The 22,492-nt window shown below is 44.9% G+C and overlaps 1 protein-coding gene across 1 annotated transcript; it reads left to right on the top strand.

The window, feature by feature from the left end:
- Window positions 1-1,175: 1,175 nt before the first annotated feature.
- PIP4K2C (phosphatidylinositol-5-phosphate 4-kinase type 2 gamma) lies at window positions 1,176-21,882 on the top strand. The gene is made up of 10 exons (XM_070409876.1): window positions 1,176-1,433; window positions 3,924-4,021; window positions 4,694-4,790; window positions 5,871-6,014; window positions 17,354-17,500; window positions 17,690-17,728; window positions 18,268-18,381; window positions 18,764-19,031; window positions 19,195-19,298; window positions 19,489-21,882. Exons 1-10 carry the CDS (start codon window positions 1,260-1,262, stop codon window positions 19,567-19,569), a joined length of 1,266 nt encoding a protein of 421 aa, XP_070265977.1. The 5' UTR covers window positions 1,176-1,259; the 3' UTR covers window positions 19,570-21,882.
- Window positions 21,883-22,492: the final 610 nt, after the last annotated feature.

Below are 22,492 nucleotides of genomic sequence, written 5' to 3'. Positions count from 1 at the left end.
CTTAACTTCTCCATCCTTGTCTTGCTTCACCTCTCTGCAACATCTGACAGTGCTCTTCACTCAGTCCTTGACACGCCACTCTCTTGGCTTCTGTGTCCCTGCTCTCTCTCCTGGCTCCTTTACTTCTCTGGCCACCCCTTCTCAGCCTTTTCCCAGAAGTCTCTCTCTTTTTTAAAAAAAAAAGACTTTTTAAAAATATGTTTGTTTCTTTTTAATTTTTAGAGAGGAAGGGAGAGGGAAAGATAGAAACATCTGCACCCCTCACCCGCCCCCCTGCCATGGAGTCTGAAAGCCGGGCAAGTGCCCTGACCGGGAATGGAACCGGTGACTTCCTGGTGCATGGGTCCACACTCAGTCACCCAGCCGCCCTGGCTTCTTAAGTACTGGTTTACACCGAGGTCCAGCCCTTGGTTCTTTCCTTGCCCTCTCTGAGAGATCTCATCCACGCCCACAGATTCCACAACAATAAAATCTGTATCCCCAGCACAGACTATTCTGCCGAACTGCGGGCCTATATGTCCGATTGACCTCAGGTACCCCTACCATGCTCCAAACTGAACTCTTTTTGCCTAAACTTCACCTTTTCATGTGGCCACCATCTCTCTTCACCTCAGCCAGAAGCCTGGGATTCATTCTCTCTGTCTCCCTTTCCCTCAAACCCCCCACATCACTAAGAATTTTCCAAATGGACATCAAACTAGACCTTCAGATGCCATCCCTTCCTTCCATCATAACAGCTACTGTTTTAGTTCACCATCTCGTGCCTAGACTTTGGCAGCACTCCAGGCACCCTCCAGAACGAGGCAGAGTGACCCTTCTAAAACCAGGCACGTTTAATGCCTTAAAATCATTTCAGGGTTCTATTTCGTTAAATGCTTTGGGGTTACCCTCAGCCGGGAGGTGACTCCTAGAAACTGGGCAAAACCAGTAGGCGGCGACTTTGCAGCAAAGAAGCTCCCGACTGGAGTGAACAGGCAGCCCAGGCCGCACCCCCGCGGCCTCGATGACCTGCCAGGGGCCCGCGGGCCGCGCGCGACCTCGGGGACACGGCCTCCGCGCGGCGCCCGGGCGCCAGGTGAGTCCACCCACCGCAGCGCGTGAGGCCCCGCGGGGCCAGGGGGCGGAGCCAGCCAGCCCCGCCCCGCCCCGCGCGCCCGCCTCCGGTCACGTGACGGCGGCTCAGGTGAGCACCGCTTCCGGGGTCGGGAGCCCGATCGCGGCCGGCTCCGGGTTCCCCTGGGTCGGGTACGCGGGAGGCCATGGCGTCCTCCTCGGCCCCGCCGGCCACCGTACCGGCGAGTACAGCGGCCCCCGGCCAGGGTTTCGGCTTCGCCTCCAAAACCAAGAAGAAGCATTTCGTGCAGCAGAAGGTGAAGGTGTTCCGGGCGGCTGACCCACTGGTGGGCGTGTTCCTGTGGGGCGTAGCCCACTCGGTGAGACCCGGCCCCGGCCCCCCGGTAGCCCCGTCCGAACCCCTCAAGCTCCTGCGCCTCGGGGCGCCCCTGACTCCGGGCTCCCGTCTCCGGTGCCCCTCGAGCTGCCACTTTCCCCGCCGGGCTGCCCTGTTCCCAGCTCACCAGCCTCCAGCGGTATCTTCTCACTCTAGACTTTTTCCTTCTCCGCAGACTTGTCTCCCTCGCCACCCTTCACTCATCCACGCTAGTTCCACCTTCCCCGCCCGGACTCCAGCTCCCGGCCTCCCTGCCGGGTCCAGCCACCGCCCCGGGCTGCGGAGACCGGCCGGCCCCGGCTCCAGCCGGAAGGACTTTAGGGGGCGTGGTCTCCTGGGCTGGTGGCGAGGTCTTGGCGAGAGGGTGTGGAAGGGGAGCAGGGAGGGGAGCTGGATCCGGGAGGGGAGTTGGATCTGGGGGATCGTTCACTTCCCTTTCCACCTTACTTTCCAGCTGGCGTCCTTGACTGTGGGACCTTGGCTTTGCGGGAAGCTCCAGGCTTCCCGGACCTTCTAATCCTGCTGTCCTTTCCTTTCCCTTCCGACGTACAGCATTTCAGAGAAGCTTCCCCTCCCTGAGCCTCGTGGTTGCGCGCACTCAGCCTGTGGTCTGAACTGCATTCCCACTGTTGGCTGGGGTGATGGTGTTTGGTGTAAGTGGGGGTCCTCTTGGACTAAAGAGCGGGCTGAGAAGCTCTGGTCATGGGGACACCGTGGTGGTGAACTTTAGAAACTGCTGTAGAGGGTGTGCCTGGGACCCGGGAGTAGGCCAGGTCGGCCAGTGCTGCTCCTTTGCTGAGGATACCTCAGGTGAAGGAATCATAGCCATGGCACGCTTCCCTTCGACCTGGAGTGGGAGGGATGCAGTGACCTTGCGTGTGACAGGCAGTATTTTATAAATCAGCTTCCTTGAATTGTTACAGTATGGCAGGGTTGTGGAGGTTGGAAGGGGTTGAGGAAGAATATAGTTTTTGTCACATTCTTAATTTATGGTTTAAAATATTGTCTGGGGTCAGCTCCCTTTTGCATTTGTGGCTGGGTGGACTGCTCCCAGCTGCCTGGGTGGGAATGCCTTATCAGTCTAAGGCACTTGGTCTGGGCAAGGCTGATGGACGTGGGGCCGCCTCTCATATGTACCTTCCAAGTGTCTCATCCATCCCTTTGGGAAGCTTAACAAGAAGGGTTTTCTTTTACTAAGAATTGAGGGAATTACACATGAGACCTGCCTCAGCTTCTCTAGGTCTATATACTTTAGCCTCAACATGCTACCTTCCAGCCAGCACACATTTACTTCAAGTGTTTGGGATGGAGAAATTCTTTGAACATATGTCTTAGTGATGACTCAGCCTGTGTTATTACAGCCGATGGCAGAGGGGACATGAAGTACGATAGCTGAATTTTAGGCTGGGAATCTCAAGTGGCTTTTTTTTTTCCCCCTGCAGGACTGTGATCTGTCCTTTTCTACCAAGGATAAGAGGATTTGGGTTTCACGGCAGTGTATGGGATTTAGATTAGACTGCGCTTCATAACCTCTGTCAGATGCTCAAGTAAGGATAGGCAAGGCATCCCCTTTATTCATTTAATAAACACTGGGAGACCACCGTGTGCCAAACATTTTGCTAGCTAGGCAGCTCAGAGATGCAGGCACCTAGCACTGGTCCTAGTGCTGAAAGAGCTCACAATCTAGATGGGGAATTTACATAAACTAGCGATTAGGCATATGATAAGTGCACTGTTAAAGGTGGGTGAAAGATACCGTGGCAACACTGGGGAGAAGGCACATCTTCTCAGGAACCCCCTTTCCACCCTGAATCAGCAGACTGCTGATTCTGGAGGCTGAGGAAGCATGTGATGTATCCATCCTTTGGTTGTGGGTTGGCTTGACTTTCCCTCTTCTTCAGCTGCTCTTCTTTTACTTTACACCTAGGCAGGTGGGACCTCCTGCAGAGAACTGGGTCAGAGTGGTCTGGAAGGACTGGTCCTCTTTGTAAGGCGATGCCTCCTGAAGGCTATGGACATCTTTGTTCTTGCTGCTGTTGACCCCTCAGAGTCCCATTAACTCTCTTGTGTACTTTTAAAAATGCCTTTTATTTTGTTTTTAATGGCGCATGGAACTGTTTGTCTTGGGTCTGCTGAGGATAAATTTTTTTCTCTCTAGAATTTCTCAAGCTTTAAAAATAGTCCTGAGTTGCTTACAGGGTTTGCCTGATATAAAATGACTGCTGTGAGCATGAAGTTCCTCGGGGGCGGGAGTGTGAGGGGCTCTGTGTGAGGGTTGCTCACTGCAGTCCTTGTTGGGCAGCAGAAGAGCTCAGAGACAGTCTCTCTCACTCTGTTAAGTGAATGCATGAGCCGTGTTTTTTAAAAGAATGAGGTTTGAGTTGCCCTTTTCTGATTCTTGCCCAGACACAGTGTATGAGTAGTTCTCTACACCCCTACTCACTCACTCCCCGTTCTTGTTTTGGCTTATCAGATCAATGAGCTCAGCCAGGTGCCTCCCCCTGTGATGCTGCTGCCAGATGACTTTAAGGCCAGCTCCAAGATCAAGGTCAACAATCACCTTTTCCACAGGTATGTGGGAATTCCCACCTTTCTCACATCAGTCTTTGTAGAAAAGAATAAATAATTTAAGAATTAAGATTTAATGAGTTGAAGGTTTTAGATTTAGAAGGCAACTTACAAGTTGTATCGTCTAACCTCCTTCCCAGTGCACAAATTCACTATTGTGCAAAGAAACCATTAAAATAAGTGTCCCCTACACCCTTATATGTATGTACTAGTTTATCTCGTCTCCTGCCTAGCAATTCCATAGAGTAAATTCATTTGGATGCCATTACCATTAGTTTCTGATAGGGACTCCCTAGGGAAAAAAAAAATCTCTTTAAACTCTCCTAGTATCAGAAGATGCCATTCTGAAAAGTGGCACGTATTGCCACTTTTAAGATGTCTCTTACTTGATGGAGATTTGGGAAATGCTGCTGTTTGGATGGGCAGTAGAACCTAATTCTACTTAAGTCATTTACTAGTCTGGTGACTTAAGCAGGTCCCCCAACTATCCTGAACCATAGCCTCCCCTTCTATCAAATAGGGATATTATACCTTTAAAGGACCTCACAAGGGTTTTATGAGAATCAAATAAAGTAATATATGGGAAGGTGCTTTGTAAACTGTCAAGCCCTCCATAAATGTAAGGTAATATTGTTACTTTGTTGTTTTTTTTAACCTTGAAAACCCCCTTTTCAGGGAAAATCTGCCCAGTCACTTCAAGTTCAAGGAGTATTGTCCCCAGGTCTTCAGGAACCTCCGTGATCGATTTGGCATTGATGACCAGGATTACTTGGTGAGAGTTTATTATGGGCTGAGGTTGGTCCTTTCTCCTTAACAATTGGGGAAGCCTTGTGACAGCCATGTTTGGAGAAATGAGAGCCTTGGCAAGTATGATTCTTTACCTTGTTATCACAGACATCTTCAAAAATCTGCTGAAACTATGAACCTTGAGGGGGGGAAATGTAGATACATTAAAAATTTCAGCCCTGGTGGGTTTGGCTCAGTAGATAGAGCCCTCGGACTGAAGAATTGAAGGGTCTCAGGTTTGATTCTGGTCAAGGGCACAGTGCCTCATTTGCAGGCTCAGTTCCCGGCCCCAGGCAGGGCCTATGAGGCAAGCAATCAATGTGTCTCCCTAACATTGATGTTTCTCTTTCTCTTTCTCCCTCCCACTCTCTCTAAAAAAATCAATGGAGCCCTGACCGGTTTGGCTCAGTGGATAGAGCGTCGGCCTGTGGACTCAAGGGTCCCAGGTTTGATTCCAGCCAAGGGCATGTACCTGGGTTGCAGGCACATCCCCAGTCGGGGGTATGCAGGAGGCAGCTGATCGATGTTTCTCTCTCATCTATGTTTCTAACTCTCTATTCCTCTCCCTTTCTCTCTAAAAAAATCAATAAAATATATATATTTTTTAAAAATCAATGGAAAAATATCCTCAGGTGAGGATTAACAACAACAAATTTTTTTTGGCCCTGGCTGGTGTGGCTCAGTTGGTTGGAGTGTCATCCTGTATACCAAAAGGTTGAGGGTTTGATTCCTGGTTAGGGCACATACCCAGGTTGCAAGTTTGATCCCTGGTTCAGGTGCATGCAGTGGGCAACTGATTGATATTTCACTTTCACATTGATGTTTCTTTCTATCTCTCTCTCTCTCCCTCTCTCTTCCCCCCCAAAAAAGCATGTCCTCAGCTGAGGATTAAAAAAAAGTTTTTTGCACCACTTTTAGTCCCTATATAGACACCAGATTAAGAAACCCTGCTCAACCTGGGTTTTATCTACTTTCAGACATATTCAGTTGAGCATTATCCTATGACTTGCATCTCCATATAAAAGGGGAAGAAAAGAGTCTCTGGCTTATTGTGTGTCTCTCACAGGTATCTCTTACCCGAAGTCCCCCAAGTGAAAGTGAAGGCAGTGATGGTCGCTTCCTTATCTCCTATGATCGGACTCTGGTCATCAAAGAAGTATCCAGTGAGGACATTGCTGACATGCATAGCAACCTCTCCAACTACCACCAGGTGAGGCCTTATTTTTTCCCTCCTCTCTCTAATCATAGCTTAGCTGCCAGAGCACACAGGGAGACTTCCTATCCCTTTTCCTCCTTTACAACCTATTCTGCTCCCCAAGAAGTACTCGACACCATGTTTTTTTGTTTCTGTAATTGAAAAAAAAATTTTTTTTAATTTATTAAATTGATTGGGGTGACATTGGTCAACATGAACATATAAGTTTCAGGTGTGGGTTTCTTTTATTTTCATTTTATTATATGTTTTTTAAAAACTAGAAATTTTTTTAAAAAAGAGCCTCTGTATAGCTATTTGTGTTTGTTTAAATAGAAGAATTTAGACCATGTTCCTTCTCATTTTAGTACTTACGATCTAAAACCACTATGGATTGATACATAAAGTGCATGTGTATATCAAAGTCTAAACTATAGACTTATAATTGGGTGACGTTTTAGCACCAAATATACTATCTGGAATAAATGCAGTTTGGGGAGAAAACCAGGATAAGTACACAATTGGAATAAACTGGAAAGTAGAAGCCGTGATCATATCCAGTCCTAAAAAGGATTAGGGAGCTATTGTGGCTGATGAGCTTAACCTGCCATGTGGAGTTTGTGGAATATTTTGGTGATAACAACACTGCCTGGCCCCAGCCCAGTGACTCAGTCAGTTGGAGTGTTGTCCTGTGCACCAAAGGGTTGTGGGTTCGATCCCTGGTCGGGAAGTATATGGGAGGTGGCCCATCGATGTTTCTCTCTCTCCTTTACTCTCTCTCTAAAAAGCAATAACCCCTGACTGGTTTGGCTCAGTGGATAGAGCGTCGGCCTACGGACTGAAGGGTCCCAGGTTCGATTCCAGTGAAGGGCATGTACCTTGGTTTTGGGCACATCCCCAGTAGGGGGTGTGTAGGAGGCAGCTGATCGATGTTTCTAACTCTCTATCCCTCTCCCTTCCTCTCTGTAAAAAATGAATGAATCAATAATAAAAAGGAACAAAAACATCCTTGGTTGACGATTAAACATTTTTTTATTAAAAAAAAAAAGATAATAATAATGAAAGAAAAAACACACTGCTTGAATGTCTTTCTTTTTTTTTTTTTTTTTTTTTTTTTTTCTTTTTTTTTTTTTTTTCTTTTTTTTTTATTTTTTTTTATTTTCCTCTTAAAGTATTACAAAGGGTATTACATAAGTATCCTTTCCCCCCCCCCCCCGCCCTTGACAAACCACTACCCTCCCTTACCCCCCAGTGTCTTATGTCCATTAGTTATGCTTATATGCCTGCATACAAGTCCTTCGGTTGATCTCTTACTCCCCTCCCTCCTGCCCCCCAACTCTCTCTGGCCTTCCCACTGCAGTTTGACAATCAGTTTGAGGCAGCTCTGCCTCTGTATCTATTATTGTTCAAAAGTTTGTAATGGTCTTTATTATCCATGAATGAGTGAGATCATGTGGTATTTTTCCTTCATTGACTGGCTTGTTTCACTTAGCATAATGCTCTCCAGTTCCATCCATGATGTTGCAAATGGTAGGAGTTCCTTCTTTTTAACAGCAGCATAGTATTCCATCGTGTAGATGTACCACAGTTTTCTAATCCATTCATCTACTGATGGGCACTTAGGCTGTTTCCAGATCTTAGCTATGGTGAATTGTGCTGCTATGAACATCTGGGTGCATATATCCTTTCTGATAGGTGTTTCTGGTTTCTTGGGATATATTCCTAGTAGTGGGATCACAGGGTCAAATGGGAGTTCCATTTCCAATTTTTTGAGGAACCTCCATACTGCCTTCCATAGTGGCTGCACCAGTCTGCATTCCCACCAGCAGTGCACAAGTGTTCCTTTTTCTCCACATCCTCTCCAGCACTTGTCGTTTGTTGATTTGTTGATGATGGCCATTCTGACAGGTGTGAGATGGTACCTCATTGTTGTTTTGATTTGCATCTCTCGGATGATTAGTGACTTTGAGCATGTTTTCATATGTCTCTTGGCTTTCTGAATGTCCTCTTTTGAAAGGTGTCTATTTAGATCCTTTGCCCATTTTTTGATTGGATTGTTTATCTTCTTTTTGTTAAGTTGTATGAGTTCCCTATAAATTTTGGAGATTAAGCCCTTATCAGATATGACGTTGGCAAATATGTTTTCCCACGAGGTGGGTTTTCTTGTTGTTTTGTTGATGGTTTCTTTTGCTGTGCAGAAGCTTTTTATTTTGATGTAGTCCCATTTGTTCAGTTTCTCTTTAGTTTCAACTGCCCTAGGAGCTGTATCAGTGAAGAAATTGTTTTGGCATATGTCTGAGATTTTGTTGCCTTTGTATTCTTCTAGAATTTTTATGGTTTCCTGTCGTACATTTAAGTCCTTTATCCATTTTGAGTTTATTCTTGTGTATGGTGTAAGTTGGTGGTCTAGTTTCATTTTCTTGCATATGTCTGTCCAATTTTCCCAACACCATTTATTGAAGAGACTATCTTGGCTCCATTGTATGTTCATGCCTCCTTTGTCAAAAATTAATTGAGCATATTGGTTCGGGCTAATTTCTGGACTCTCTATTCTATTCCACTGATCTATATGTCTGTTCTTGTGCCAGTACCAGGCAGTTTTGAGAACAGTGGCTTTGTAATACAGCTTGATATCTGGCATTGAGATCCCACCTACTTTGTTCTTTCTCAGGATCGTTGCAGCTATTCGGGGTCTTTTTTTATTCCAGATGAATTTTTGGAGAGTTCGTTCTAGATCTTTGAAGAAGGCCATTGGTATTTTAATGGGAAGTGCGTTGAATGTATAGATTGCTTTGGGTAGTATGGACATTTTAATGATGTTGATTCTACCAATCCAAGAACATGGTATGTTCTTCCATCTGTTTATGTCTTCCTCTATCTCTTTTTTCAACGTCCTGTAGTTTTCTGAGTAGAGGTCTTTAACCTCTTTAGTTAAGTTTATTCCTAGGTATCTTAATTTTTTTGGTGCGATGGTAAATGGGATTGTTTTTCTGATCTCCCTTTCTGAAAGTTCACTGTTGGTGTATAGAAATGCCTCAGATTTCTTGGGGTTAATTTTGTATCCTGCTACATTGCCAAATTCATGTATTAAGTCTAGTAGCTTTTTGATGGAGTCTCTAGGGTTTTGTATGTATAATATCATGTCATCTGCAAATAAGGACAGTTTTACTTCCTCTTTTCCAATTTGGATGCCTTTTATTCCTTCTTCTTGCCTAATTGCAATGGCTAATACTTCCAGTACTATGTTGAACAGGAGTGGTGAGAGTGGGCATCCCTGTCTTGTTCCTGTTCTTAGGGGAAATGGTGTTAGTTTTTGTCCATTGAGTATGATGTTGGCTGTGGGCCTGTCATATATGGCTTTTATTATGTTGAGGTATGATCCTTCTATTCCCACCTTTCTGAGAGTTTTTATCAAAAATGGGTGTTGGATTTTGTCGAATGCTTTTTCTGCATCAATTGATATGACCATGTGGTTTTTTTCTTTCAATTTGTTTATGTGATGTATCACATTTATTGATTTACGGATGTTGTACCATCCTTGCATCTCTGGGATGAATCCTACTTGGTCATGGTGTATGATCCTTCTGATGTACTGCTGGATCCGATTTGCTAAGATTTTGTTGAGGATTTTGGCATCTATGTTCATGAGGGATATTGGCCTGTAATTCTCTTTCATTGTGATGTCTTTACCTGGTTTTGGTATTAGGGTGATGCTGGCTTCATAGAATGAGCTTGGAAGCGTTCCTTCCTCTTGAATTTTTTGTAGTAGTCTGAGGAGGGTAGGTTTTAGTTCTTCCTTGAATGTTTGGTAGAACTCCCCTGTGAAGCCGTCTGGCCCTGGGCTTTTGTTTGCTGGAAGCTTTCTGATGACTGCTTCAATTTCTTCCATAGTTATTGGCCTATTGAGGTTTTTAGATTCTTCCTGATTGAGTTTTGGAATGTTGTATTTTTCTAGGAATTTGTCCATTTCCTCCAGGTTGTCCAGTTTGTTGGAGTAGAGTTGCTCGTAGTATTGTTTAACAATCATTTGTATTTCTGTGGGGTCTGTTGTTATTTCGCCTCTATCATTTCTGATTTGGTTTATTTGGGACCTCTCTCTTTGCTTCTTGGTGAGCCTGGCTAGGGGTTTGTCAATCTTGTTTATCCTTTCAAAGAACCAGCTCTTGGTTTCATTGATTTTCTGTATTGTTTTTTTGGTCTCTATTTCATTGATTTCTGCTCTAATCTTTATTATCTCCTTCCTTCTGCTCACTCTGGGGTTTTCTTGTTGCTCTCTTTCTAATTCTTTGAGTTGTAGAGTTAGATGATTGACTACCATTTTTTCTTGTTTTTTGAGATAGGCCTGTAGAGCTATAAACTTCCCTCTCAGGACTGCTTTCATTGTGTCCCAGAGGTTTTGGATTGTTGTGTTTTCATTGTCATTAGTGTCCAGGATGTTTTTAATTTCTTCTTTGATGTCATCGGTAACCCAATCAATATTTAATAACATGCTATTCAGCTTCCAAGTGTTTGAGTATTTTGGGTTGTTTTTATTGTAGTTTATTTCTAACATTATGCCATCGTGGTCTGTGAAGAAGCTTTTTATGATTTCAATCTTCTTGAATTTGTGGAGACTTTGCTTGTGACCCAATATGTGGTCTATTTTTGAATATGTCCCATGAGCACCTGAGAGGAATGTATATTCCGCAGCTGTGGGGTGAAGTGTTCTGAAGATGTCAATTAAGTCCATCTGATCTAGTGAGTCATTTAGGATTGCTGTTTCTTTGCTGAGTTTTTGTCTAGCGGATTTATCCAGTGATGTCAGTGGTGTATTAAAGTCCCCTACTATGATTGTATTGTTGTCGATCTCTCCCCTGATATCTTCCAGAAGTTTTCTTATGTATGTGGGTGCTCCTGCATTGGGTGCATATATGTTTACCAGGGTTATATCTTCTTGTTGTATTGATCCCTTTAGTATTATGAAGTGGCCTTCCTTATCTCTGGTTATGGCCTTCACTTTGAGATGTACTTTGTCAGATATAAGTATTGCTACCCCAGCTTTCTTTTCCTTTCCATTTGCGTGAAAGATATTTTTCCATCCCTTCACTTTCAGTCTGTGTGAGTCCCTTCTAATGAGGTGGGTCTCTTGTAGACAGCAGATGTATGGGTCATGTTTTTTTATCCATTCAGCCACTCGATGTCTTTTGGTTGGAGCATTTAGTCCATTTACATTTAAAGTTATTATTGAAAGGTATTTGTTTGTAGCCATTTCTTTTTGTGTGTGTGTGTGTGGCTGTTTTCTTTCTGAGCTTGATATTTCTTCTTTTTACACCAGTCCCTTTAGCATTTCTTGCATGGCTGGCTTGGTGGTGATAAACTCCCTTAGCCCTTTTTTGTCTGTGAAGCTTCTTATTTCCCCTTCAATTTTGAATGATAGCCTTGCTGGATAGAGTATTCTTGGATTCAGTCCTTTGCTTTGCATCACTTTGTAGATTTCCGTCCATTCTTTTCTGGCCTGATGTGTTTCTGTTGAGAAATCATTTGATAATCTAATGGGAGATCCCTTGTATGTTACTTTCCGTCTCTCTCTTGCAGCCTGTAAGATTCTCTCTTTATCCTGAACATTTGCCATGGTAATTATGATGTGTCTTGGTGTGGGTCTTTTCGGGTTCACCTTGTTTGGGACTCTCTGGGCTTGTGTGACTTTTTTCTTCCCCACCTCAGGGAAGTTTTCTGATATTATTTCTTCGAATAGGTTTTCTAATCCATGTTCATCTTTCTGTTGTTCTGGCACCCCTATTATTCGTATGTTGTTTCGTTTCATGTTGTCCCAAAGCTCCCTTAGGCTCTCCTCCTGTCTTTTAATTTTTTTCTCCATTTGCCGTACAGTTTGAGTGTGTTTTGCTTCCTTGTCTTCTAATTCACTAATTCGGTCCTCCGCTTCTCCCAGTCTACTGTTGATACTTTCAATGGAGTTTTTTATTGAAGCTATGTCACTCTTCATTTCTTCTTGGGACTTACTTAAGTTGTTGATTTTTTCATCTGTTTCTTCTAGCTTCTTGCATAAGTAGTTGAGTTTTTCATCTGTTTCTTCTTGCTTCTTGAACATGTGGTGCATGTACTCTAGGAACCTTATTCTGAATTCTTTTTCCGTCATGTTGCATATCTCTGTCTCACTTAGCTGCTTTTCTGGCGAGTCCTCCTTTTCTTTCCTTTGGGGGTTTCTTTGCCTACCCATGTTTGATCTCGCTGACATATGTAGATGTTGAGGTGTTCAGTGGCTGCTCCCTGGGTGGCAGGGGCTCCTTGGGTTGTGGTTGCTGCTCAGACGGTTGCGGTAGCAGCTGCTTTCCAGTTGGCAGCAGCTCCTCTGGTGGGTGTTGTTCACAGCTGTGTTGGCTCTTCTGGCTGGTGGGGGGAGGCTTCACGTACAGTTGCTGTTCCACAGACAGAGGGTGTGGTGATCAGGAGGCTGTGGTGATCAGGAGGCTGCGGTGATCAGGGGGCTGCTGTTGCTTGGATCTGCTGCGTTGATTTAAAGGCACAAAATACAACAGAGCAAGGCACAACGTACCAGGCACTGAACACAAGTATATTCACAATATTAATAACTCCAAATAAAGGTGACCACCCGAATTAAGAGAATTAGGGGATAAGGGAGAAAGAAGAGAAGAAGATAAAAGAGAGAACAGAAAAGAAAAATAAGAAAAAAACAAACAAAAAAGGAGTGCAAAAATAGAATTGGGAAAAAAGAGGGGGGAAAAAAAGAGAGCGAAAAAAGAGAATGAAGTAGAAGTGGGGAAGAGACTCCCCGTATGAGGAGCAAACTCCAATAGAACTGCCACTAATCTCAACAAATTCCAGCAACAGATCCCTGGAGATGAATGCAAACTACAAACCACCAATAATATCCAGAGGGGTAAGGGAAAACAGAAGCACAAAAATAACTGGGGTGGGGTGGGGGAGGGAAGGGAAAAACCAGCAGAAAAAAAAAAGAAAAAGAAAAAGAAAAAGAAAAACAACCTCACAACCAGTCCTAAAAAAGAAGAAAAAACACAAAACAAAACAAACAAACAAATTAAAAAAAAAAAAAAAAAAAAGCCCAATATATTCAACAATCAAGAAAACAATAGAAAGATAAGAGAGAAAAAAAATGGTTGGAAAGTGAAGAAGGATAAAGAATAGGTGTATAAGGATTTAGAGCAGTAGATTGGAAATAGGATATATAAGTAGGGTGGAATTAGACAGGGGGTAAAAAGAGGGAATTGGGAAAGTCTGGAGCAGGAATAGGGTAAGAGAAACAGGACACCAAAAGGGGAAAAGTAAGGAAGAGGGTTTTAGCAAAGAGGTGGAATTGAGATAGGGAAAATTAATGCTAAAGGAACGATGAAAATAGAATGGAGAACACTAATCCCAAAAGAAAATAAAGAGAAAATAAAATGGCACTTTAAAAAATGGTAAAATGGTAGGAGTAATAATACTGGTTAAAAATAAAAATGTGGTAATTGAAAGGGTAAAATCAGGTGATGGAAAAAGAAGAAAAAGAGAAAAAAAAAATTGGTTTCTTAGTAAAAAGGTGAAAAAATTAAAAAGAAAAAGAAAAAGAAAAAATTTGCAGTAGTGATGGTCTTTCGGTTCTTCTACTCTTCAGCCTGGTTCGCCTTAGTCCTGCCAGGTATTTAGGAGAGTGTTGAGTTTGCCTGCATTACACTGTTCCTCCGTGTTGTAAATCACAGTCCTGATTTTAAAGCAGGCCGTATTTGTGATCCAGTCTGCCTTAATTTGTATTCCCCTAAGAGTCAGTTTGTGGCTCAACCTCTGGGTGGCAGTGTTTTTGGGTTGGCCTCTGAGGCTATACAGCTTCTCTATCCTTTTTTAATCCTTACCCTGCTCTGTGTTGTTGGTGGGACTGAAAATCCCTCTATAGGCCAGACCCTGGTAACTCCCAGGGACTAATCAGCTTGTTTTAGTCCTTTATCTCATACAGGGTGGAATCTGGGTGTGGCTGTGCTCCTTGCCTGGGGGGCTGGGGGGAGGAGTTCCACCCTCTGGAGGAATGGCTGCCCCAGTCCTGGGCCCAGGGGTGTCTCAGCACTCAATTCGCTGCCACCTCCTCCGGCTCCCCCTCTTTCCTCAGCCTCTCCCCAGATTCCCCTCGTCTGCACCTTCACCCTCTCTTCAGCACAGGTGAGTGTCTGTATCCGAACTGTCCTATGAGCAGGGTTCAGTGAAAACAAAGAAACAGACAAACGCCGGCCGGCCGCGTAAACGCTCCTCTCTTACCGGTCTGGGAAACGCTCCTCTTACCAGCACTGCACGGTCTGGGAAACGCTCCTCTCTTATGGGCACTGCATGGTCTGATCAGTTCCTCAGGATGCCCCCTTTAGTCTCAGTTCTCCGCAATCACAAAATCCAAATCTCAAATCTCCTGGCGCCAGCAAACCCGCGGAACTCCTTACCCTGGTCAGGGTCTGTGTCTGTCCCAAGAGACGCGGCTGTCTGCCATGCGGTCTCCCTCCGACCCTCTGGGCTCAGGTCTGGCAAACTTTCCTGCCCAGATCCCTGGTTTTTAACCTTTCCAGGGGAGGTCTGCCCTTCCAGGCTGCAAGCCGTCTCACCAGCTGAGTAAATTTGCCAATTCGGGGTGGGTGTTATTAGTTTCAGCTGCTTACTCCGTTTGCTCCGGGACAAGACCTGGGACGCGTCTGCCTATATCGCCGCCATCTTGCTTCCTCCTGAATGTCTTTCTAATGAAGAAAAAAAATCTCACTAAGACCAATGAACAAGGAATAAATGAAAAACTCTAAAAGGAATATTTGTTTTATCCAACAAATATTGAATGTTTTTCATTGCTAGACCCTGTGTTGGGCTGTGGAGAAAGAGGTGAATGAAATGGTCATGGCCTTTGAGGATCTCTTAATCTATTGGCAGAGTCCAGTAAGTTAGCATTAGCACGCAGCAAAATGTGTACAATAGTAGAGGTAGGTACAGAATGCTCCAGGGGGTGCAGAGGAAGAGCATCCCAGCTCACTGGCGGAAGGAAATATACTTGGGAGGCTCAAAGAGACTTTTTAAAAATTTTTTTATTTTTAAAAATTTTTTTTCAGTTTATAATGGTCTTTATTATCCATAAATGAGTGAGATCATGTGGTATTTTTCTCGGCTTCCCAGGGACCGGTGCAGCCTCGCAGGGGCCGTCTCAGCCTCACAGGGGCCATCTCAAAGAGACTTTTGTTTTTAGAGGGGGTATCACAGTAGTTGATTCTTGAAAGACTGGTAGGGACTAACCATTGGGAAATGTGCTAGGCAAAGGAAAACAGCACTTGTAAAGGCACAGAAGCATGAGAGAATTTAGGGTTACGGAACTGCAAGAAATTCAATGTGGTTGGGATATGGTATTGTGAAAAAATAGTTAGGCAGAACCCAGATTGTGAAGGGTTTTATAAACAACAGAGTTTGGACTTGATCCTGAAGGTGGTTTGCAGGAGAGTGATATGTATGTTACTTAGAAATATCCATGTGACAGCATTTTAGAGAATGAATTGGAGGGAGGACTATTAGGAATGGAGATACCAGTTAGGATGTAATTATAATTGTCTAGGTGAGACATGACAAGGGCCTGGAGGAACAATGGCAATGGAGATGGAAAGGTAGAGTTGTGGGAATTAAGGCAAAAGCACCTCTAAATTCCCAGTTAGGGGGGACAGGAAGCTCATTCACTAACACTTGGAAGCAGAAAAAAGAAACAGGTTTTTGGAGGAAGACAGTTCTGATTTAGACATGTTGAGTTTGGGGTTTCTGCAGTTGATCCAGATATCACTGTCCATTAAGTGTTTGGGAAATGGAGTCCAGGAAAGAGGATTAGAGTAGAAATCTAGATTTGAGAGTTATAGGTGAAGAGGTGGTAATTAAAGCCATGAGTATAGATAAGATTATTGAAATGAAGTGTGGAGTGAAATGAAAAGAAAGTTGAGGACAGAACCTTAAGGAGCAACTAGAGAAAAGATCCTTTAAAGAAGACTAAGGATCAATGGACACTTGTAATTATGCCCCACTTCGTTCCATACAGGATTTGAGGACAGAGAGGAGGGGAATCAGAAGAGCAGTCTAATGGGAACTGAGGGTGAAGAGTTTTAAGGAGAGACTGGTCAGTAGTATAAAGTGCCATTCAGTTGATACAAGATAGTTACTAGATATTCATTGAATTTGGCAACAGGTATTTGGAGGAAGGAGGAGTAGAGTGATTTCAGAGGAGAAATGAGGGTATACATCTGACTTCACTGGTTTGACGTATGAATGAGAAATAGGAAGTGGATTGATTGCTGACTACTTTTCTGAGAGGTTGGCTATGAAGAGAAATAGGTAGTAATACTGAGAGAGAGAAGCATTGAAAGAGGAATAATTTTTGCCTGGCTGGTGTGGCTCAGTGGTTGAGCATTGACCTATGAACCAGGAGGTTATTGTTCGATTCCCAATCAGAGCACATGCCCGGGTTGCGGGCGGCTCGATCTCTAGTGTGGGGGATGCAGGAGGCAGCCAATCAATGATTCTCTCTCTTCATTGATGTTTCTCTTCCCCCCTCTCTCTTCGCTCTCTCTCTCTCTCCCTCCCTCCCTCCCTCCCTCCCTCCCTCCCTCCCTTTCTCCCCGTTCCTCTCTGAAATCAATAAAAAAAATATATAGAAGAGGAATAATATTTTAAAATTGATTTTAGGGAGAGGGGAAGGAAAAGGGGGAAGAGAGAGACAAAATTGATGTAAGAGAGAAACATCAATCTGTTGCCTCCCGTATGTGCCCTGACTGAGGATCAAACCCGAAACTTGGGTATGTGCCCTGACCAGGAGTTGAACCTGCAATCCTTTGGTGCATGGGATTACACTCAAATCAATTGAGCACACCAGCCAGGATGAAAAAGGAATAATTTTTTAAGAATCCAAAGGATAGGCCATCAAGCAAACATTTTTACTAGGGGAATCTAGCCCACCAAGAAACATTGATCTGGATAAAATCAATTTGTTGATAAACAGATGTAATTTCTAATTCTTTGACCATTTGCATATAAAGAAGGTCTAATATAAGGATGACACCTACATTCCCCATCTGAAAGAATGATAAATATGAAATAAGAGAAGGTACTTTAAAGTTAATAATTTATATAATGTCTAGTTATGCAAATGACTAACCTGAGTAGATGAGTATTCAGAAACTTCACAGATGACCAGGGGCATCTTTAGAAAGCTCCCACCACTTTTGACCTTGTAACCTCTCCATTTGAAGTTTTCTGCTCAGTCTGGAATGATAGTGTTTGAATGCCCATCCCTAAACTGATTGTATACCTGCTGCTCAATCTCTTCCCATTTCTTCCTCTCTTCTACCCAGTACATTGTGAAGTGCCATGGTAACACGCTGCTGCCCCAGTTCCTGGGGATGTACCGAGTTAGCGTGGACAATGAAGACAGCTACATGCTTGTGATGCGCAACATGTTTAGCCACCGTCTTCCTGTGCACAGGAAGTATGACCTCAAGGTACAGAGAGTATAGATAGGGTGGAGGGGGAGGCTCCTGGTGGCCTGAGAGTGGGGAGGGCCAGGGAGACTTCTAGATGTTTTATTTTAAAGGAAAGAATGCTATGGGTTTGAATACTCTTCTTAGGAGCTGGATCTTGACTCTTCTTTTAGCCACTTCTGCTAACTTGGTCTTTGGGTCTCTCCACAGGGCTCCTTAGTGTCCCGGGAAGCCAGCGATAAAGAAAAGGTAATACTAATTTTAGGGTGAGGGATGGGAGAAGGCAGGTGAAAGGGATCTTCTTAGGATAAAGAGGAAGGGATTACCAGCTATTGATTCTCATCTTAAACCGATGAAAAGAAGAGATATGTAAACTTGTCCCAATCCCTGGATTGTGTGGAATGGAAAGTGGGAATGGCTGCTTTGTCATTGGTTATTCCCTATGCAAGATTTGGGGGTGGGTGAGGATATCAGACTTGAAGAGCAAAATGCTTAACCTCCACCTCCCACTCTGGGCTCTCCTATTCAAGCAGCTATTTTTCCTTAATAAGAAGAAAGAAAAGTCGTTGGAGGGCGAAAACCATAAAGAGAAAGTAGTAGGATGTGATTTGGGGTACAACTGGAGTGACTGAGTCTGGGGAAAACATTGCAGGCGAGAACAGACTCTGAGTCAGCATCCCAATGTGGAGATCACTGAGTTAGAGACAGAGCCCTGGGTAGAGCAGGGTTTTCTGAGACCTTTGGGGAAGAGATATATATTCCCAAAATATCCCTTTACCTATTCTCAGGTTAAGGAATTGCCTACCCTTAAGGATATGGACTTTCTCAACAAGAACCAGAAAGTTTATATTGGTGAAGAGGAGAAGAAAATATTTCTAGAGAAGCTAAAGAGAGATGTGGAGGTGATGATTGGGGTGCTCTGGGAAATGGCTTTCTTTTCTTTTTTTGCTCCCCTCAGGGTAGTTGTCTCTCCATTCAGAATATGAGGGAACTCCTCCCCTTTTCTTTATTCTTTGGATTCTCTGTATTTAGGGAGTTGGGTATGAGACATGAAAACCCCCTAGAAGTGATGCATGGAGGGGGTGGCTGGAATGAGCTAAAAGGATGATTTTAGACACTGGGACATTTAGGTACTAAAGGCCAATGGTATACTACCAACCCTCAATTTTTACACTTCCTTTCCCAGGAGGGCCCCAGAAATTCAGGGGTTGTGGGAGGTATAAGGGTGGTACCTGGGATTGGGGAGGGAGTTTCAGGGTATCTGATTTGTCATTGGGGTCTCAGTTCCTAGTGCAGCTGAAGATCATGGACTACAGCCTTCTGTTGGGCATACATGACATAATTCGTGGCTCTGAACCAGAGGAGGAGGGGCCTGTACGGGAGGTGGAGTCAGAGGGGGATGGGGACTGTGGCCTGACTGGACCTCCTGCTCTGGTGGGCTCCTATGGCACCTCCCCTGAGGGTATTGGCAGCTACATGCTTTCTCATCGGCCCCTGGGCCCTGGAGAGTTTGAATCCTTCATTGATGTCTACGCCATCCGGAGTGCTGAAGGTAAGAGAGATCCTGGAAATTTTAAGGGTGGGGAGGGTAGTCCTTGTAGGACAGACTGGGGTGCTGGATGGAGAGGCTGGTTAGCTTTTCAAAGATCTGACTGGTTCCTGGGGAAAGGGAATTGGGACTATACTTGCTCTTCATTGCTGGTTACTCTCTCCAGGGGCCCCCCAGAAGGAGGTGTATTTCATGGGCCTCATTGACATCCTGACGCAGTATGATGCCAAGAAGAAAGCAGCTCATGCAGCCAAAACTGTCAAGCATGGGGTGAGGGCTCCCGGAGGCCTTTCCTTTCCTATCTTGACTATTCCTTGGGAAGAGTCTCTTGTGCCAGAGCAGTGGGGTGACAGAAGGATGAAGTGTTGGGTATGGAAAGGGTGGGGAGTGGAATAGAGGATGAGGAATGCGGAAGAGTGGTGGGATGGCCTGACACCATGTTCCATACCTCTTCTCGTAGGCTGGGGCAGAGATCTCTACCGTCCATCCTGAGCAGTATGCTAAGCGATTCCTGGATTTTATTACCAACATCTTTGCCTAAGAGACTCCGTGGTCACTGCTACTTTATGTTCAAGGTGGTGGGGTTCTGAGAGCCTTGGGGGGAATTGTGGAGATTCTGGTCACTTCTTCTCTTCCTCTGCTAAATTCAGGCTACAGGCTCCTTCCTTCTAAATAACTCCATCTTATTGAGTAGGCTCTTCCTGGCCCTCAGAAATACATCATCTTTTCTCCCCTTTGTCCAGTTTTCTTCCCTCTCTTTCTCCCCTTCAACATGTCTGCTCGCTTCATTAGAGTGTTACTGTTGATTCTCTCCCAAGTGCCTTGATTTTTGTAAAATGTTCTGTTATTTCTATAAAAGTAGAAGAATCTGGCGGGAGGGGGTTGTTTGCTGTCTTCAGGACCTGACTGGACAGATGGAACTGGCTCAAGCAACTACTCTGGATGCACTTTGTTCTGTGGGATGAACACTAAGTGACTGAGTTTTGCTGATAACTTTATAGAACTCACTGGGGCATACCTGCTTCCTGGTAGGCCCTGGGATGAAAGACTTTCAAGATACTACAGATGTGGGTGCAGGCATGCACACATGATGAGATATGGCCAATCTTACACACAGGTGGGGTGGAGAGTGGTCAGCAGGCTGGCACCTCATGGAGGCGGGAACTAAGAGGACTCTTGTGATTGATTATGCAGAAAACTGGAGAAAGTCTCCGTCAAGGATGGACTACTCTCTCCAGTCTTCCCTCACCCCACTTCCATCCTCACCTCTGTACTTCTGGACACAGGAGCCCAGAGATGGCCAGAGTGTTCAAGGCTAGGTGAAGGAGTTGACTGCTCTGCTCCTCAAGACCACACACCCCATCTGGCGCTGGAATCCTTCATTGGAGGAGTGACAGTTTCGTAGGCTGGGATGATAGGCCAGGGGTCTAAGGTTCATTCCCAATGTTAAATTTCTTTTCTTCATGCCTGCCCATCCCTGAGGTTTTATCCCCAGGAGAAGGTAATGTCTCTACCTGGGTCAACCCTGGACATTTCAAGAGAATGGAGGTCTCAAGTATAGGAACCTCCTCTACCCACTGGAGGTGTGTGCCTAGCATACTTCCTCCCCCCACTCCTTCTCAAACCCCTTTTCCAGTTGGATTTGTTATCCTGTCCTCTTCTACCCCATCTCATTGCTACTGTGTCTCCCAGTCATCTTCACTCTCTCTTCCTAGAGAGGAATCAGAGCTGTAACTCGATCACCTAGCCCCCTCCAAAGATAGTGGTGTGGATGCATGATATTCTCAGAATGCAGAGGATCCCGATGAGCCCAGATAGTGTCCTCCCCACCCTCCAATGCATTTGGGGCAAAGGCAGCCATTCTTCTTGCTATCCTCCATACCCCTTGAGGCTTCCACATTTTTAAAAAATATAAAGATGGATACCAGCAACTGGCCTGTGGGGATGCAAAGATTCTTTGCTCTGTATCTGGCTGGACTGATCTGTCTCAAGAAGTCATGAGGTCGTAAAGAAGAATTCCTGCCCTGGTTGATGTGGCTCCGTTGGTTGAAGCGTCATCCCATGCACCACAAGGTTGTGGGTTTGATTCCCAGTGAGGGTACATACCCAGGTTGTGGGTTCGATCCCTGGTCAGGATGTATATGGAAGGCAACTGATCATAGTTTCTTTCTCCCTTTCCCTTTCTCTAAAATAAAAGAATAAAAGTAAAAACCACAAAAAAATCTCCTTTCTCCCTCCATCTTTGGCTCCAAAGGAAGTAACAAAAGGAGTCCCAGTTAAGGATTGGGACTTACGATACCTTCCTGCCCCTGGTGAATGCAATAAGACTCCATGACACCAGCAACTGTTCTTTAGGAATGAGTTTTCTGACCATGTAGCTGATGTATCATGAGCAGTATGGTCTTCCATTTGTTGCTTCTGATTTTCATCTTTTTTATTAACTAATACAAAAGATCTTGTGTATTTACTCCCATGGCTGTCACTATATAGACATTAAATTATGGAATCTAAATCCCTTCACAGAAATGCCTCTTTTTTTCCTTTTCTGAAGAAGCCTGTGCTGAGGATTGCAGGGACCAGATGATGAATTCTGATCTTTAAGGTGTTGGGCCCCTAAGTAAGGATGTAGGTTTCTACTTAGATGGCTGTGAACTTAAAAAGTTGTGAAGATTGTGGCCCTGGCCAGGTAGCTCAGTTGGTTAGAGCATTGTCCCAGTACACCAAGATTGCAGATTCGATCCTGGTCAGGGCACATCCGAGAATCAACTAATAATGCATAAATAAGTGGAACAACAAATCCATGTTTCTCTCTTCCTCTAAAAATCAATCAATAAAACAAGTTTTTTAAGTTGTATTGTGCATTCTCCAACTTTATGGAAGTTAAGCTATAGGAGCTAGGAAGAATTGAGAAGTGACCCTGGTGCCCCCGGATTCTGGGCTTGGCCACACCCCCTATCCCTGTCAAGGTGCCTCCCAGCCCACTAGCTAACAGAAGGAATTCCGTTTCCCCCAGGCTTCCTGGGAAAGATGTCCTGTGCCCGGAGGGCAGAAATAGTACAGCAGGGTCCTGGGAAAGTGAAGAAAGTGACCAACCCTCCGCCCAGCAGGGCGTGAAGGGAGGGGGTGGTGGACGGAGCCGTGGCCAGGCCGGGAGACCGCACCTCGGGGAGGAGGTCTGGCCGGTGGGAGGGCCTGGCCGCTGCGGCCCCAGGGAAGCAGCTGGCGTTGGATGGGGCGGAGATGGCTCTGGTGTGGGAACCAAACGGCAGAGCTTTCTTTTCCTTGGAGAGTTTTTAACTATTTGAACCATAGACGTGAGCCCCCCACCCCCACCCCAATGCGTTTTAACAAACGTGATGGCTTCCCGTTCTGCACCAGCCTCAGTGTCTCCGCGAAGAGAACCCTCAGGGGCACCAGCCCCGCCTGGGAGGGGGCCCAGCGGCGGCCTAGGAAAGGCCGGACGA

This window comes from Myotis yumanensis, unplaced genomic scaffold (assembly GCF_028538775.1).
Source record: "Myotis yumanensis isolate MYYU_CA2020_CCGP unplaced genomic scaffold, mMyoYum1.0.hap1 SCAF_3, whole genome shotgun sequence".
NCBI lineage: Eukaryota > Metazoa > Chordata > Mammalia > Chiroptera > Vespertilionidae > Myotis > Myotis yumanensis.
Note: the sequence above shows the minus strand (reverse complement) of the source record. Positions and strands in the feature narration are given on the sequence as shown.

Excerpts from the sequence above, each read along its gene's own strand:
- PIP4K2C (XM_070409876.1), top strand. The coding sequence starts at position 1,260 with ATGGCGTCCTCCTCGGCCCCGCCGGCCACCGTACCGGCGAGTACAGCG. Across the intron at positions 4,791-5,870 it reads TTGATGACCAGGATTACTTG|GTATCTCTTACCCGAAGTCC; the intron begins GTGAGAGTTTAT and ends TGTCTCTCACAG. Across the intron at positions 19,032-19,194 it reads CGCCATCCGGAGTGCTGAAG|GGGCCCCCCAGAAGGAGGTG; the intron begins GTAAGAGAGATC and ends TACTCTCTCCAG.